The sequence below is a fragment of the Lepidothrix coronata genome, unplaced genomic scaffold (assembly GCF_001604755.1).
Source record: "Lepidothrix coronata isolate B3197 unplaced genomic scaffold, Lepidothrix_coronata-1.0 Scaffold29, whole genome shotgun sequence".
In the NCBI taxonomy this organism is placed as follows: Eukaryota; Metazoa; Chordata; class Aves; order Passeriformes; family Pipridae; genus Lepidothrix; species Lepidothrix coronata.
In genome coordinates this window covers 1,899,914-1,918,965 of record NW_016690209.1, presented here as the reverse complement: position 1 = coordinate 1,918,965, position 19,052 = coordinate 1,899,914, and the positions used below count along the sequence as shown (strand labels likewise).

Sequence of the window (19,052 nt, the reverse complement as noted above, 5' to 3'; positions counted from 1 at the left end):
AATCTCCCTGAAATCTTGCATTTCTAGAGAGAAGAGCCTAAACTGACTCCAGTAACCTTTCCAAAAGGAAATAAAAATGTGGAGTGTAGGGACGCTTTTTAATTTAATTTGAAACTCTCCATGAGGGCATCCTGTCAAACAAATATTGAACACACAGACTTAAGCATCCATTATCCTGTCCTCACATCACTGAATGAAGATTCTGGGAGGAGGCATCTTAGTCTGTGATAGGACACAGTTCACTTAAGAGCTTCCCACAACGTTTCACAGCGTGACCAAAGGTTGTCTGAACTCTGGTTTGCAACCCCAATTTTTTGCACAACACTCACACTTGTTGAACACTGCAACAAAAGCAAAGAACCTCAGAGTTCCCTGTGGGAATGGTTTACTGTGAGTGGACACAATCCTTCCTAATCCCCCAAAATAGGCAGCCAGACACATTTACAGCTTCATAACAGAACAATTCCCACACAACAAAGAAGAGGCAGCAACAGAAACGAGGCATTTGGAAATCCAAGAGAAAAATCCCAATTGGTAGGGCAAGGAGGGAACACTGGTGTTTCCATGCATCTTTTTTCCCCATGTCTGTCCCTTCCTCAGCTCTGTGCCACATTCCCCATAGTCCCTCCAGACCCTCCCATCACTCTGCTCAATGTGATGCTCACAGGACTGTCAGTCAACAGTTGTCTGAACATGCAGAAAGCTCTAAAACCTGGAATCCTGGATTCTGTGGATGCTGCACCTGGGAGGCCATGGATGAGCACAGGCAGAACACACACTAACTCACGCTCATTTAGGAGGTCTTGGGGACACAAAAGGAACATTTATTATGACAATGAACTCCTGAGAGACAGGAGCAGAAGCACTGCAACCCACAGGTCTAAAAGGGGTTCCGGTTAAAACACAAACAGAACAAAACACACCTCAACAGAGCCTGAGTCCCTGAACACCCTCCTCTGATGGCCATCACATCTGGTCACAACTGCACTTGCAAAGAAAATCAGGAACGGCACAATTTGCAGCACTGCAGTACCAGCAAATATGACCTTCACAGCCACATCAGACTGTGCTCACAGAGTTATCAGAAAAGGAATTACACAGAGCAGAAGGAATTCCTGCTTGGAGGTCAGCAGACAAGCTCCCTGCTGCACGTGGCAGTGATCTTCACAGCTGTGTTCACAACAGTAACTCCCAGCATTCCTACACTTAGGATTTCAAAAAGAATATTTAGTCCATCCATTATCCTGAAGCAGAAGAAGTTAACACCTTTAAAGTTACTTCAAAAGGTCACATTACAGAGGTTTTACGTAGGATCAGATGAACCAGACAATTTTCTTCCCTAGAATCTGCTGAGAGCTAGCAGTCCTACATATTGTTCAAAGACTGTGAGAAAGAAGAACCAAGAGTAACCCAAACTTGTTTCTAAAGAGTGAAGCCTCAGCTCTGATTTTGGAGGGCTGCTGCTTCCTTTATTCTTCACTAGTTAGACACAGAAAACTAGGACCATGCTTGAACTACGATTTATGGAACCATTAATATAACTTTAAAAAAACCCCAACAACAGCATATGTGACCTTACATAAGCCTGGAAATAGCAATTCTGTTTCATCAGCTTCAGAGTTCAGTGTAAAGTAACACTGGGTGAGCTCCTGCCTGGTGAACACAGATTTTTATATTTATATCCACTACCTGGAAGGAAGATACACACGAATCCCTCTTCTCACTTTTCTCCCTGTGGAGGACAATTATGACCATAGTTTTATACCACAGTAAAACTTGGCATGGCAAAGCAGTAATGTTCTCTGAAAACCTAATACACACCCTTTGGAAACACAAGGCAGGAGAGACAATGCTTTAAAAAAAAAAAAAAAAGAGTATAGAGAAATACAAGATATTATTAATAACTGGGCTGCAAATAAAGTATTTTCATAAGGTAAGATCCGGGATCTCAATAAACATAATACTTTATATGATAATGGTCTGTTTGATGTAATAAATCAAAAAGCAACTGAAGTGCAGAATGATTCGGCTTGATAAAATAAAAAAAAAATCATACTATGATGCAAATTTTCTTATGGATGTCAAAAATATGGGTATTTTGGAATGGCTCCATGACTGTCTGTATATGAGATATGTAAATATATATACACACACATTAGGGTAGAGTGGGAGTACTACCTAGTGAACGTAAGGACTGTCGGGCAGGCTAGATGGCTCTAGCAGTTGCCTATTGTCCTCCCCTCTGTGCCTGCCTTCAGCAAAGTCACCTGCTGAGCTGACTGAACCCTTATCTTCTTCCATCTAGAAGGACAGAAAAGCAACAAATCTTATGAAGCACCACGCTGGCATTGCTTTAAAACAGTTACCATTGGCATATGAACTTGCATTTCCCAGATCTGCTCTCGAGAGAACAAGGCATGTTTACAAGGTAAAGAGGCAATTTCCTCACGTTAATCCGTGGATCAAACGCGGTTTGTCAGCGCACAAATATCACAAGTGTTTGGTCTCTTTGTGCACCACAGAGTACGAAAGGGGGAAACCCAACAAATTTGAAATCTGTTTCAAATTTTCAGATTTTGCACTTTTATTTGTTTTCCCCCTTCTAACAGAAAGGACCATTTCAGATTGTTTGCCTTATTACAGGTTATTTTACGTGCCACAAGACGGACATTTCAACTCAGAGTTAATCACACTGAGATATGCAGTTGGGACTTTGTGGAACAGGAAGTGTATTTAATCCTGTACACCAAGTTAGGAGCACTGCAGCATATCTTACCGAGCCCAGGTCTTGCTGCCAACATCTGATGCCACATGGACATTTCAGAAAATATATGAAATTATTATTACTATTCCACAGCTAAGTTACAACTTGCTCCCTACTGTAAAGCTCACTGTCCTTAACCCTTAATATACTGTATAAAAAAAATCCCAAACAATTAGCTTTAAAATTTTAAAATATAAGAATATTCACATCTAACAACTTGCCTGGCACTTATGTTTTCAACACTTCTCTAGTTTTTCTACTCTTTGTCTCTTTGAATCAAATAAACCTACAAATGCCAAATTATTTCACTATTTCAAAGTCATCAGACAAAAGTATCTTCAGGTAAGTAATATGTGCACTTTTGTGACCGAAGACAAATACAAATGGTACATTTTTTTCTCATTTATTCCCTCCTCCTGTGACAGATTCTATGGATTAGCTAATGGATCAGCACAAAAGTATGCTAACAAAATGTACAGACCTGTAAAGGAAGAGATTATCCCTGATCAAATTTTAGCATATTAAGTTGTCCTAGTACACCTCACTAGTGTGCTTACACTTGGATAGTCCTCTTGGGAATTTCATGTTCCTTACAGAAAACATGCTGTAAAAGGAACAGAGACCTGTCTGCTCTCAACAGAGTTGGGCTGGGTCAGATCTGAAAGTTGTCAGGAGGAGAATCCTATGAAACAGGAACTAGAGTTAAAAATACAAACAAGTAATGAAGGGCTTAAAGCCAGGGCCAGGAGCCTGGAGTTCTGGAGACAGAGCAGATCTGGACAGAGATGAAGGGAAAACCAGGCAACAACAGACTCATGGGCCTGTAGATGGGGAATGAACAGGGCTTGGCTGTGATGAGGCACATGCTACAGTCAGAGTCCCGGATATACCATTATGCACTGACAGCCTTCTCTGTAAATTGACCCCTTTCTTGTGTTTGACATTTCCCTGTAGCTCATAACACACTGTCCAGAGGTAAAAACTCTATAAACACAATTAATCCCATCAGCAAGCAGAAGTAAAACATCTGTCCGAGCAACACTTCTCACATGTGGCTTAAGATTTCTGACAGTTCTTATAAAGCAAAGAGACATGTAGACATACATGCAGACACAAAACTTTATTTACAAATAAAAAAATGGAATGAGATACAATGGGGCCCAGTAAGTCCCCTAAGATACATATTTCACACATTCTAAGAACAGGAGAGACAGCTATGGAGGAAAGCAGTGCTCAGCCAGACTGCAGCTGAGGAAAACACCTGCACCTGAGCTCTGCTGCCTCATTTCCTTCTCATCCCAAGTTACAAAAGTGATAATAAAGTTCAGAGGCAAAAGTTTAACACACAAGACTGCAATTCTGACTCACAGGAATCACATGGACACTTAGAAGACTCCCTTCAAAACTTCTAACTCTACATCACAAATGTATTCAATACAAACTTGAACATTTTTTGCACACTGTGAAGCCTATAGACATAAAAAAATATTATAACATCATACTTGTATTTTAATTTGCATTCATAAAGGGATTTTTTTTTGTATCTCAACAGAACAGTGAGCACATTGGCAGAACAAGGCGTAATGCGGTTTAACCTGGAGTTATGGTCCTTTTGAGGATTTTAATACATATTTACAAACAGAAAACTGCCAAAGTCTGTTCATCAACCCACATGCATTCTGCATCACAAAGGATGCGATTACTGGGTGGGCACGTACAAATGAGGTGTGACAGATTAGCTGCTCACAGCCACATATTCACTGAGCAGCTGTTTTGTTTCCTGCTCCTACAGTTTTCCTTGCTTTTTCTGCCCTACTGCTTCAGGAAAATAGCTGCCCTTGACACCACAGAAACTAACCCGTGGTCTTCACTCTAAATAGGCTTTATTTAGTATAGTGAAGTGAGCAGTTTCTGTCTACTAACTGATCTTCCTTTTTTACTATTTTAGCTAAGGATCCACAGGATTACTTCTGAACTTTGTCCAAAGACAGAATAAAGAACTAGAGAAACTCAAATCCTTTTTGTTTCTTGTTGCACTTTACACGTTCAGTTCCATAGTATAAGGCACTCAGTGCTTGTATTTCAGGTATTATTAGATGCTCAAGTGTAAAAATTCTGACATACAAGAGAACTGGATTTGTATAATCATTTGTTACTCACAGACAAAACAAATATCCCATTTTTTTCCAACCCCTTCCCTAAGTGTAATATGAAGAAAATCATCTCAAGTTAGCAAGAATTCTCCTGGTTTTAGCCTTATAGTAACTACAGGGCTGCACTCCTAGACAGCTTTATTTTTCTTTGACTATCCAGTTGCATAACCCTTAAGATGTGTTTAGTTTTGGAAAGTTTAACAGAATCTTCTGTTACAAAACCTTTGGTGTAGATATGATGCGCCATGTAATTCACATTAATAATTCACTGAGAAAACAGAGACTTACTGGAAATATATCTGTCCAAAGTAACATATTTAGATGACGCTGATAAACTAAGAAATTTAAAAGCTAACTTGTAAAGGCTTTTGCAGAGCAATTCTCCAATGCAGTTATTAAGTTTACTAACGTTAAATCATTTACTAACATACAGCACTTTGCCAGTTTTAATAGTGCTGAATTAAAAACAAAACCAAACTAAACCACCCCACCACTACCTCCCTGGGTGTTTGGAAATCCAAGGTGATGTGTTTCAGAGTGGGGCCACTAACAGCCAAACACAATGGCCATTTCAAGTTTTGCCTTGTAAAGATGTAGTGCACTCTCAGAGGAAATACAAAACTCTTCTCTTTTGGTTAAATAAACGGCAATTAAGTCCCAAAAATGTAGGTTGGTTGGTTCTTCTAGCACCTATTTGCACATTTTTAACAACAAAGTCATCTTAAAAAATATTTAAAAGTAATCAGATCTTTGCCTTAATTCTTGCTGTGGAATATAGAAGTAGATAATGATGGGAGCGAACAGGTTGAGACGTTGCTGATGCATATGAATGCTTAAGTCTTACAAAAGAGAATCAGCATTTGACAGCATTTCATGTGCTGAAGTCGGTGCATTTGAAGAGTTTCAGAATCGCGTTTTACCTACACAGACACATGTACACTTTGATCTTTTTTTGAATAATTTTCTGGGACTTTGTAGCCAAATGCCTTTAGGAATATGTATCTACACACATTGAAAACAAACAACACTCACTTTATAGCTGCACAAAACAAACACGAAAAGCCTTAGCTGCACAAGGGTATGTAAGCACCCAAGCTTAAAACATTTTCCGCTCTTTCAACACAACTGAAAAGCAAATTAAAATGGACAAATAACTCGCAAGAAACTGCTGCCTGAAATACATGGATTTTCCTGTCACGGCCTCATAAAGCTGAAATTATCCAGCATGCAAAAAGCACTGTTAATTTTTACCATAAAGAAATCAAAAGCATTATAACCATGCTAGAAACTATGAGTATTTAACAATGGATGCACGAACAGCTAGATCTGTATTCTGAAAGTTGAGCATCATGCTAGGGATGTTTTTTCCTACAAAGAAAAAGCACGTCCAACACATGCTACTTAGGAGAAGCATTTGGCTCAAAAAACACAGAGCAAAGCCAAGAAATAACCAAACTGAATGTTTCTGCACTACAGGTATTGCCCTCTCAACCCACTAATATTCATGCCTCTTCCCATCTCTCTCAGCACTGGTTAGTTCACCTTCAGCATGCATAAGAGTTGATGAGGAACTGTCCCTCCTACTCTACCTAATTTTGCTCAGCTGATTCCTTGCCCTGGACAATGGCTGCAGTGCGATGAACTCGTCACTTAAAGCAACTCTGTTGGAGTACATCTACAATTGGACAGAGAAGGGATGGAACATACATGTCAGTAAGTAGCAGCAGTAATTTTCTAAGAGAAAGACACAGGACAACACATTGTTATTTAAGTGGAATACACATCATATACAGAACACAAGCCTGGTACCTTCAAGACAGCTCCTGGGATAATCACAGCCAGTTACTGTTTGGTAGGACCAATCTTAATGTACTTGTGCTTTCAATACTGAGAAAAAAGGCCTATACACTTCTACATCTGTGCTTTATTCTGCATTACTTTCTTCCCTCAATAGTGCTGTGATTTATATTTACCCAAAGATTTATATTTTGATTCACATTTACCTTGCTGTCCACTTCCTCCTATATGATTCTGTAACAGACCTACAGTGAGAAATTGCCCATAAGCTACTTTAGGGCAACTGACCTCAGACAAACACAAGATGGCTTTTCTTTAGGTCAGCAAAAGCCCCTTGGAACACAGCAAAAATAAAATAAAGTAACACATTCACCTTAAGTGCATTAGGGAAGGTAAAGTTAACAAAATTCATCCCTCTATAATAAGCATATTAAAAATTTGATAGGCAAGTATGAGTTTATTTCCCAAAATGAAAGGGTGAGATATAAGTTGCTGTGACAGAACAACATCTACATTTAAAAGTTTATCAGGTGTTTCTCATATCAGTTACATTTCTTCGCTTTGTTATTAATAACTTTGCTACATGTAACATCTGACTGATCAGACAGACTGAATGTTGATGCTATGACCTTATACTAACAAAAAGATAAAATCAGGTTCCTTATATATTAAGTAGGGTAAGGCAGGTGCCTACAGATACAGTGAATTCAGAGCAGTAACTCAGCTAAGATGCACAACTAACATGTTCTTGGAATCTGAAAAATTAAAACAATAGAGGCAAGTGTTTCATTTTCAGCTGAGGAACCTGTGTTTGCAGAGTGCTCCTGGGAAGAGTTTAGAATTTAAATGATGGCAGTCAGAAACAAATAACTGAAATAGCTGCAATTTAAAACCAAGTGACTAGTTCAATAACAATTTATCTCACCATGATAAAAATGTAGTAACTGTAAACTTTTTCTTTCCCCCGATATGAAAATATACTAATTTAGTCCTGCAATTTAAAATAATTAAAAATATTCAGCTAGACACAGGATGCATCTTCACTATGAAAAACAGCATTTAAGAAAGCAATATAAAAGTTTCATATTTACTCTTTTAATGACTCTTTTAGTTGCTCGTTGATGACTTCCACAGAAGTCATCAGCATTAGTCAGCACCCCTTGCATTTGGGACAAAGACATTCTCCAAACTCTTTCTGTCTCAAAGTTAGAGTCTCTTCCTCTGCTTTGAAACTGAAATAAAAATATTTACTAGAAATTTTAAACACATATAATGAAGAAGCACAAATGTTGTCAAGAAGGGAAAGAATGCTAAGTTGATCATCTGCTCCTCTTCACTTATTTGTACTTTCTCACTTCAAGAATAGAAAATGAAATTCAATGGAGCTGATTGTCACATTAAAAGTCAGAGTGGGAAAATCTCAAAAGATTAAACCTTGAGAAGGGAACAAAGAGGTGTTTTCTTGTCATAAATACATTTTTAGCTATGATTTCACTATCAGACACACACAGAGAAACTAGTGGATGGCTGCTGAAGAATTTCTGGTCAAATCAGATTGCAGCATCAGGAGTTAAGAGTTTTCAGAAAAAAAGACAGTATTTTGGTAAACATACACCCTACTGCTGACTCTGTCAAATGCAATGTAGAAAGGGAGTAAGAAAAAAACCAAACAAAGAAACCCCCAACCAACCAAACCTAATGGAGATGCACAAAGCAAAATCCCCATGGCTAGGAATCAAGATATAGCCACAGGAAAGATGTTAGACATTCATCAAGATTCCTTTTTAAAAATAAGAAGTCCTACTGTGTCCTTGACAACACAACTGCAGTGGAAGTAAACTGAACCTAGAAATTCTTTAGAATTGATTCAGAAGGCGAAAGAATGCAGCAAGAAGTATAGGGATAAAGGCAGGGAAAAATCGTGGCTTTTTGGGTTTTAACTCAAGCACTTCAGGAACATGAGAAACCTCAACAACCACACCGATACAAAGCCAAACAGCAACAGCTGATGCACAGGAAGGAAGGAAAAGGAAGTGTTTGATAAATATTGCCACTAGTTTTTCAAGAAGAAAAGACAGGTAAGTATCATTGCCTATTGCATTTTTCCTAAATCAAGACCCTTTAATCCAAGAAGTGCAATAGTGTGCAATCCAGAGTCTTATCAAGCCTAACTCAAAAGTCTTCTGAAAGCTAGTGGTTACTTACCTTGACTTTTAGCCACTAAATTCCGAGACAGAAAAAAGCAGCTAATATTCCAGTTTTGGAAAGGGAATAATGGGATATTTTCGACAGCAATAGGCTTGTCAGGATAATGTTGATCTGAGGCAAAGTAAGAGAATGTCTCACATGGTTTTTTTTAAACAGACAAATTAGAAGTGTAATATAATTTAAGTAAATCAACATGCACTTACATCAAAGTAATTACAAGGTTAGATGCTAAAGATAACAGCACTGATGTAATGCAGTCGGGCTTCTGCATGGCACAGAGCTCACAGTAATTTGGATTAAGCAACTAGGACACCACAAAATCATTCTGGCACACAGATGGACTAAAAGCTGCTGAGAGGTTTCAGACCATAGCTGTGTATGGAATATCTTTGTCAACTGGGTTCTTCATTCACTGTCACTGTTTTTTGGCCCTGTGCTGTTTGACCTCTCATCAACGACCTGAAAGAAACCAACAGCAGCACTTGCAGATGAGTAGAAGATGCAGAAGACAACAGGTTATTGATGTATATTATTCTGTAAACTGAATACAGCTGGGGGATTCATTATTTCCATACTTGGCACTGATGTCTGCTGGAATATGCTGTCCACTGGCGAAATCCAAAAATCAAGATGAGGTTGAGAATGTTGAAGATTACAAGAGAAACACAAGAATCATGAAAAGACTGTAAAACAACCTTTTTGACAAAAGATGCAGGTCCAGTCTACCTATTAGTGTGAAAATGAACAAACCTAACTGATCACAAACTAATGTTGATCACAAACCTAACTGTGAATAAACAAAACACTGGAACAGAAGGCTTCTCAGTTTAGCAGAAAAAGTCTAAAAAGATGAGATGCTGGAAACTGAAACCAGAGAGAGAGTCACTATGAGGACAATGGGTCAGGATGACTTCTCCCTAACTGTCACTAAAAAGAAGACAACACTCAGAGATGAGATATTTACCTAAAAGACAGCCTAATTTCAACAGAATGATTTAAAGGATTCTTTGTAGCCCGTGTCAGGCAAAAGAGAGATTCTATTATCACAGCACATCTCTAGACCTCGTCTATGAACCTGTGGAACTGCCACATGGGTAATTAGCTTTAATTACAGGATCAACAATCAAATATATAGCATATAATAGGATCGAGATTTAAGAAATACTAATTAAAAAAATCCTACTAAAGTAATTTTTAAAATTGTTTCCATCACATTTTAAGAACTATTCCATACTAATTACAGTTGCAGCTTCTAATACCTAGACAAAAATGAGAATAAGTTACCATCTTTAACACAGGACAAATATGTGCAACATGATCCTCTCATACAGTTGCAAGTTGAGATGTAAAAGACTGAGTGACCTCTTCATATATAATTCTGTTCTTATTATCAAATATTTAAACATAACCATTACTGCCTTGTAAAATGGTGTCCTCACTTTTGTAATTTTAAATTAACAACTGTATTCTGAAATGAGAACACTTCTATGCATTAAACACGACAGCAGTGTAAGAGGATAACTATTGGTCAAGTTGGATACAAAAGCATAGTATTACCTGAGCTTTTTCAGTACTTGTTGGTTGCAGATGTCTGTACAGCACTTTCTTCACAACATCAATAAACAAACAAGCAACTACTATGAGGATTATGGCAAACCAAGCAGAACCACTTGACAACAGCTGAACAAATACAAAGTACATGTCCTGGGTATGTAAAAATGGCCTGAAAAGTTAAAAGAAGTGGCAGTTACTAAAAGGAACTTCTAGAAACAAAAGTACAGCACAGGCTGTCTCAAGTGTATCTATTTCACATCAGGCATTGAGTCTCTCAGGATGCAGAGTCACAACTGATGGTGCCCATGTACAAGTCCAGCAACATGTTGGACCTGACCTGCAAAGAAACTCTGGGGAGGGAGGGTACTTAACTTTGGAGGGAAAGGTTCTGATTTAGTTTTAAATTGTGTTGCAGGAAATAAACCATCATCCTATTCCCCCAGGACCCCAAAAATACAAAGCAAAATACCCCCCTTCACTGATTCAAACCCAGCATCTTCATTTCTGTTGCAAATATTTACCTATTACATAGCACCTCTGGGAACCTATCTACTTCTTATGAGCAAAAATGCCTTCATAGTCACAGGCTGACAGAGACAAGCCCTGTCTGTCCTTGAGCATAGGACAGTGTAGCAGCATTACTCAAATTTTTAAAAGGATCACCAAAAGAAAGTGGCTGCTCTAGGTTTAATTTTTTTTTTTTTTTAAAAACCTGTCATAAAATTCAGAGCATGATGGTACAAGATAATCCTACAGTGTTTTTTCATAGTTTCATTGATCTTATGTGCTACAGAAAGGGGGAAAAAAAGAATCACTCACCAGATAATTCCCCCATAAAACAAGGAGAATATGAAATAAAATACAATGGATCCCCAAGTAACAAAATGGTTTATCCATGTCCAGAAGTGAGTTTCTAGTGCCATCTGAAACAGAGATAATGTCAGTGAGCTTCCTTTTTTCACCATCTTCACAGAAAATTATAAATACCAGTCTGAACATACTTATGAACTTCCAGCCCAAACACTAAACATTGTTGTGACACACAAAAACTAGAGAAACATTTCAACCACCATCGAAACTAAATGTAAAAGTCACTTATCTGGAACCCCCAAGAATCAATTACTTCTGTATAACTTTTGAATCAATTTTAAATTATTGCTTTATTACATATTTGCCTATATTTCCAAACACAGAGAGTAGTCTGTGCAATATCATACCTTCATTGTGACAGTTATAACCATAACGGTGAAGACCAAGGTACCAAATGTCCAGTTTCCAAACATCTAAGAAAAGGGCAAGGAAAAATCATGGAAGATAAAAAAATCAATTAAGAGCATTCACAGTAAGTAAGTTAAGATTCTTCTCAAGTCAACTACACTAAAGAAATTAGTCTGTGGACATAAGCTTGTGACAAGTAATCATCATGAAAAAGCAAGGAGGATACAACACAAACTACTAGGAAAATAATACAGCTTATGATAAGAGCAAAATTAACAACCCAGAAGTCATCTTTCTTATTGGTTCAAAATAAATCACCACAAAGGCTACATGAAATATGAAAAAAGTTCAAAACAGTAATATGAAATGATAGGAAGATGAAGATATCAATTTGATCAGTTTTGATAAGCATCCAATAGAAAGGAAATACTGGGTGGAAGGTATTCATTTTCACGTAAGTGCAAAACACTTTTGAGTTTAAACATTTTCAGATAATTTCCAACATGCAGCATCACCTGAAGGTTCACTTTTTACCCCAAGCACAATTTTACAATTCAAAAATAATGGTGCCATTGCATTTTACAAAGAAAATTGTAAGGAAAAGACACTTTGTTTCAAGGCTAATAAACCCAAAAATAAGCTTACATTCTAAAACACTTAATCTGTCACTTTTGTATTCTCCTGTGCATGAAAATTAAACTATCAAAACTCTGAACAAGGTCTACAACAATAAAATCTCAGCTCTGACAACCAAGCAGGGATGCTGAGGTTGTATCTATCTACACACATGCTGCTCACACAGAGCTGCCACTCTACAACAGGTCCAACTGCTCTGCTCCTGGAAGCAGGCTGGGTGCTGAAACAGAAAATGTTGCTATTTTGCAGCTATTTTTGCCACTGACAAACTGAACAACGACCAAATCCTCAACTTTGTATTTCCTGGTAGCAGATTAAGCAAGCAAGGAGGAAGGTACCACATGCAGACAGGCAGAGTCATCCTACAGTTGATGTGTCAGTACGGCACAGAGGCACGGAACTGGGATTCACACAGTTGTAGTTCTTGTTACAGAGCTCTGACAGAAAAATCCCAACAGCCTGATGACAGATCTCACAACTGCTTTTCTTGTCTATACACTAAGTACAAAATTGAGGCAGCCATGAGTCTGGATTTACTGATAATTTTAAAGATCTCTGTTACAACACGTCTTCTGAAGCCTTCGATTTACTTGTCATGACGTGCTGGTTGTTAACTGCTGCAATAGTAACCTTAAAAGTGAAATTAAACTGCTCCTGAGTGACCTGTGAAAGAAAGTGTCTTTGCTAACACTGCTCTCAATGGTCACAGAGTTAGAACACAAAACACAAACGGGTTCTTGCCACCATTTTATTTTTGAACACGTTTACATTGCGGATGCTGCATCCTTTAATCCTATGAAGTAACAGATACAAAATATTGTATCTCCTCCTCTTCTAAACTCTTACCATTTGCCTGTTAGGTTTCAATATCTGACGACATGCACAGCATGAAAAAGGGGGGAGAAAAAAGAACTAAAAGATCAAGTAGTTGCACAATGGGTTGAGGTAAGCCTAACAAACACCAGGATTAACAAATTATTTACAGTCTCCTCTATTCTGCTGTGCTCCAAACCACGAACCTGGAACAGAAATGTGAGGCCTTGCACTAACACTACCCTGTATCACAGATTTGCACAGGTGACCACTTCTTGAGGACTTCTTACTCTAGCAGCACACTAGGTTCTCTTGCCCTTAATTTTGGCTTTTTCACTCACACGTTAAATTTGCAAGAAACTTTAAGCACTGCAGATATCTTACTGCAACACACAGCTCTACCAGTTCCAATAACCACCTTTTAGCAAACACAGAAGGCACAGTAACAAAAAACCCACAGTCTCAGAATTTATCTGAAGTCATATCACATGAGAAGCCAAAGGGCATCTGTCAATTCCCCAAACTAAACAGTTGTTAGTAAATACAATGGAGGAAGTCTGTTCCTGCCTTGTGGACATTTACTAAGCAATTCTGAAGTGAGGTGCTTTGACAAGTTAAGATGGATGCAACCAAGACACACTGATTCATAGTCTAAAATTACCTCGTTAGCAGAGTTCTGAAGGACCTTTACCAATTCACAAGAATTTCAAATCGCACAGCTTGTAACAAATGGCAAGAGATGACACACTCATACCTCAGCTGGAAGAGACATTTTAGTCTCAGCACAACTATTTTAATGTTCTTATCAAACACCTCAAATGGAATAGGTGCTCCAGCTGCACCACTCCACTGCTCCTCTCTCTGCAGGGATGCTCAGAACCACCAGCTTTCTGATTTTAGTTCTCAAGACAACTCTGTCTACTGTCTGTAGATCACTACATTTTTAACTAAACTTCCTGAGCTCCCTGTCACCAGGTGACCACTGTGAATTCAGCATGATGCTATTTCTGTACCTTGTGCCATAATCTGCAACTCTGCCAAGCACTACATGAGAATCAGCAAGTGCTCCATGCCAATATTAAGAATGGCATAATGAGAAGCAAATGTATTTTTCCATTACTACCCAAGGGAAAAATCAGTACCTAATTGTTCTAAACTGAGCTAAATAACTCAGAACCAGGGGAAATGAGGAAACAGACTTCTAATGGTTTCATCCAAGCTCTAGGGTTTTTTTCTGAATGATTCTTCCTGTGAACTTTAACATCTTTAAAATAAAGTGTCAAATTAGTATTTGATTATGTCATTAACTTATTGTCTTAAAAACATTTATTGAATAAAAAGTATAACTTAAAAGCAGCTTGCACCACTAAATTTAAAAAAAAATCTGAGTAATATAATTAAAATAATACATTTTCAGGAGAAGCTTTAAGACTTTTGTCAACTTTCAGATTTAAGCCTAGCTTTGTAACAGCTACTAAAGAGAAGCCATTGCTTGACACTGCAATTAAGTCCAACTCAAAATGAGTTTTGAATGAATGGATATAAATACTCATTTACTGACATGAAATACAATTTTGACGAAAACAGTATACAAAATCAAACAAAGTCTAAGACAACCATGACACATTTATTATCTTGAAGGGTATGTTCTTCAGGGACATACACTTTCTGACAATGTCTTACAATTTCCACACTAAGAAATGTCATTCTTGAGAGCAGACACTAATATTGACAAAGACTCTTTGATAATTATGTAGTCCATAAAATTTTTTGGACACAAGAGGATTTTTTCAAAAAAATATTAAGAAATATCACCGCAAATACAGTGGTATAATAATACTTATGATATTGTACCTGGCCATTTCCCAGCAGAGAAGTGTCTTCTCCCATTAGAAGATACGAGCCATAAAAGAAAACAAATGCATGAAAGAAGCCCAAGATGGTCCAGTAAAGAAATGGTTTAAACCCCAGATGGGCATTTTTACTGATGTCTCTGCAGAAATAAAACAGATTTTGAATTTCATACTGTCTTTGTATAAACCATGAGTTAGTCACATGACATTAGTGCTACTGCTTTGAATAAATGTAACTTTCAACTGCAGCGAGACACATTTAACAAATGCTGACATACGAAAAAAATACATAAATCATGGGCAAAAAAGGGACTCTCAGCTCTCATGATTTGGATCTGATTTAGGCAGTGGTCACCAGCGGCAAGGGTCTCTAATGGGTCAAATTTGGAATAGCACAAACTAGAATTCTTGTCCCTGGAGGTGGAATTGCAAGGGGAAGAAAAAGTCAGATTTCCTGATACTTACCCCCTGTTCCGCTTAAAAGACCTTTACAACAAGAGAAACATCTGAGAGACATCTCTTTTTTACAAAAACAGATGCTGTTTTCCCTCCAAAAAGCACAATGCAGTGCAACATGTTGCCACTGGGAGGACATCTAAATCTACAAGAAATCACTTCTTTTCCCAGTAAAGGATTTTTTGTGGTGATTCCCGTAATCAGGTGTCCTAGTTTTCCATTTGCATGTCTGAGTCATTTTCACCTCCCACACGTAATGGAGGAGAAGGCTGCCAATCATGAGAGCTGACCAAGTGCTCAATGCTCTTACATTGTTAACATGACTGACATAAAAAGATCCTTCTCTTAGAACACTCCTGTTAATTAACATTTAGGATGAAAGCTACGTAGCTGCCGTTCTACCTCATCAAGACAGTTACTAAAAACGCCTAAGTCACAGATAAAATATTGCACAAATGTCTAATAGCAAGTTCAGAACTCTGCAGATGCCACTATTGCTGTACATGATGTGCTACTGTGAGAATTCCTGTAAGATGCACGTACCTGTAGAGCACGGGTTTACTCTGCAATACATGCGGATGCACATGCTGCTCAAAAAGACTGTATATGAGGACAGGCAGGGAAGTGAAACAAATATTGTACAAAGTCAGGTATACACTGTCATAGAGTGTCTGGAAAGGAAAACAGAAATTATTTTGAGTCTTGTAAAGAAAAAGAGGTGCTTATGCACAGTAAGAGCAGCAACAAATCATTACTTATAGGAATTTACTTGTTAGGAAAAAACTGCACTCTCATAACCACCTAGTAAATCGAGCTATCAAATACAGAAAATCAGCTGGATACGTTTTAAGTGTAAATCTGTGCTGCTCCTGTGTAGTTATTTACTAATTTAGTTATATATTTATTAGTTATTTAATATTATTAATAATTAGCAATTATTTATCATTAATAATTAATATTAGTACATTTACCAAGATGTAAGGCATCCAATACTTACTTGTTGTGAAAACAAACAGAAGAACTGATATAAAAATTGTGGTGTAATAAAGCACACATTCTGAAATAAAGAAAAGTGAAGGAAATAGTTAATCCTTAGTATATTCCCCACAACTCTAAAAGAAACTGTTAACTCTTACAAGCTGGTAAAAATACACATGTAGACCATAAAGCATTTCAACATTTTACAGGGCCAAGTGAAGCAATATTCTTTACTTGACAGCACATTTTGTTTATTTGTCCTTTGGGACAATGAACCTGGAAAGCATAAACTTAATTATATCTGCCTGATGAACACATCTCACTATGGGAGTCTAAGTAGTATTAAAGGAGAAGAAATCCCTTCATTTTCCCCTCAGTTTCTTTTTAAGAATTTCCTTGCAAAATAGATTCCACATTTCATTCAAGAAAGCCATACCCTGCTCATGAGAGCTTGTTGCATGGGAGCAGACAAAGCAGAAACCAAAACCCAACAACATAATGTTGCCTTTCAAGGAAAGGGAACAACTGAAAAGAAAAGGTGGTGCGAACACGTTTTTCTGTGAACTCCACTGGCACTCTTGGAAAACTCACCTTATAAAAAAAGTACTGTACAAGGGTTGCTATTCTAATATAGTAAAAGTGCCCATGAACAAAAAGCAACTTGGAGAGGAATTTAAACCGAGCTATTGCATAGTCACTGTTCCTTACAGCTTGCCTTCCTTCCTTGCCCATGATTCCTGTAATGTTTGGGAAACAAAACAGAAAACAGGTTAAGTATTACAAAAATCGAAGTTTAAAAACCCCAACAATGTACATCTGAAGCTACAGTTCTGTTTTCCTGCACTTCAACATTATAAAGACTTAAGCAACTTTGCTGCAATAGAAGGTATTGCTCCTCCCACTTACAACTAAGGGAAACTGCTCTTTTGATGCTGATTCAAATTAAAAAAGCCTTTATTGCTTCAGACAGAAGAAAGTTACCTATGCCAACATGTGCTTCTTGTATCATGCTCACATCATTAGCACCATCACCGATTGCTAATGTTATGGGTTTCTCTGGAGATGTTTTTAACAGTCGCACTACCTGAAAAGAAAAAAATTAAACATTTTAGATTAGTCTACTCACAAACCATGTCACCAATTCCCAAGTATCTTACTAGTTCCCTACCTGTAAATATAATTAATACATTTTATGAGCATGGATGCTTGGGTAAAAAACATCTTTGGCATATCACAAGCACAAATTCATTCCTTCTTTAGAAAAGCAGCTCGTTTGGGGACAAGACTTATTTAAGTCTTATGCCTGTCTTGAACTTGTTCTTCTGTTCTTATTTCAATATTCTGTTACATTGCTTAATTTGCTGCTTTATCATGTGAAACAGTCAAGTGAAAGTTGGAACTGAAAATTTACTTATGGAGTAATACAGATTTAATGCCCTTTACTAGACGTGCCTAGATTCTTCATATTTGTAATTAATGGAACTAATCCAGGTAAAATGCAGTAGCTAAAAGATCAATACGCTGTTATTAAAGAAAACAGATTCTTTTTAAAGCAACTTCATTATCACCAAGGGGTATTCTCAGTTGGAAAAGACACAGAAGGAGATAGGACAGAACAAGGAAACAAACTGTTGACGTACAAGGCTGTAAGATAATCAGAAAGAAGAGCAGTGAGACCCTGCTCTTTGCAGGAAGGAATCAGATCTTTAAGTAAATGCCAACACTATTCTAAATACAGAGGAGATAGTTAGATGAGGCTTTTGATTAAGGAGAATTAGTAGTTCATTAACCTCCCAGAGAGCTCTAGCTTAAGGCAGAAGCTTCACTTAATTCAGTTGTAACCAGGCTGCAGAGACAAAGGTAGGAATGCAGATCAAGAGGCTTTCCAAAAACAAGAAAATAAACACGTATGAAAAAACGTTTTCCCCCTGAAGTTCCAGAAAGCCCAAGGTGGAAATATCAACAGAGAAACATTGGCACAAGGTAAGTAGACACAAAAACCTGTTTGGAATAATTGAGTTGTAGTTGGCAGTGACAGGGCACTGATTCACAGGAGCAGGAACTCACTTCACATGAGGAACGGAACAGTGACTAAATACAGTCCACAGCTCAGAGAAATCCACCTGACTGTGGGAATACATTTCCTAATTGCAGGTATTAATATGCAAGCTTAAAGGTTCCCCATTTTTAAGAGGTAATTACTTCAAGTACATTTAGCATTAGATCCTAGCAAGCAGCCCTACAGAAGTAACAAGGCCGCAGTGTGTCACCCAGATCAGTCCTCCTGAGGTCCCCAAGGCTGGGGTAATTCAGACAGACAAACATCTATGTGAAAAGGTCAAGACAAATCCCCTGGCAAATTTTAACAGCAGCAATCAGCAGCAGCTCTGAATGACTGACATGATGATGTTTAAAAAGGTTTTCGAGCTATAGAACATGCCAGAATTAGTAGTGAGACTGCCAGCCATCTATTAACACGCATTAAAGTTAGTAAAAGATGCAGGGAATGTTAAGCTGAATTCCAGCTTAACCTTGGAATAAGTCTCACAAAAAGGATGCCTACAGCAAAAGATCATGTGCAAGGCTAGACTAAACTGCCCTGGACTTCCTTGCTTACCCTTC

General features: G+C 37.8%; 1 protein-coding gene across 8 annotated transcripts in view; it reads right to left on the bottom strand.

The window, feature by feature from the left end:
• The window catches only part of ATP11B (ATPase phospholipid transporting 11B (putative)), a 65,371-nt gene that overhangs the window by 9,624 nt on the left and 36,695 nt on the right, over positions 1-19,052 (bottom strand). For 5 of the 8 annotated variants that reach the window (XM_017810535.1, XM_017810536.1, XM_017810527.1 and 2 more), the window contains exons 21-28: positions 17,412-17,514; positions 17,022-17,167; positions 16,450-16,509; positions 15,996-16,123; positions 14,998-15,136; positions 11,694-11,759; positions 11,296-11,399; positions 10,480-10,645 (exon numbers count right to left, since the gene is read on the bottom strand). In XM_017810535.1, the coding sequence (XP_017666024.1) occupies positions 10,480-10,645; positions 11,296-11,399; positions 11,694-11,759; positions 14,998-15,136; positions 15,996-16,123; positions 16,450-16,509; positions 17,022-17,167; positions 17,412-17,514 (912 nt within the window). Of the gene's footprint in view, positions 1-2,178; positions 2,302-6,506; positions 6,593-10,479; positions 10,646-11,295; positions 11,400-11,693; positions 11,760-14,997; positions 15,137-15,995; positions 16,124-16,449; positions 16,510-17,021; positions 17,168-17,411; positions 17,515-19,052 lie in introns of all 8 variants that reach the window. The other 3 variants (XM_017810531.1, XM_017810530.1, XM_017810532.1) reach the window with 2 other exon arrangements.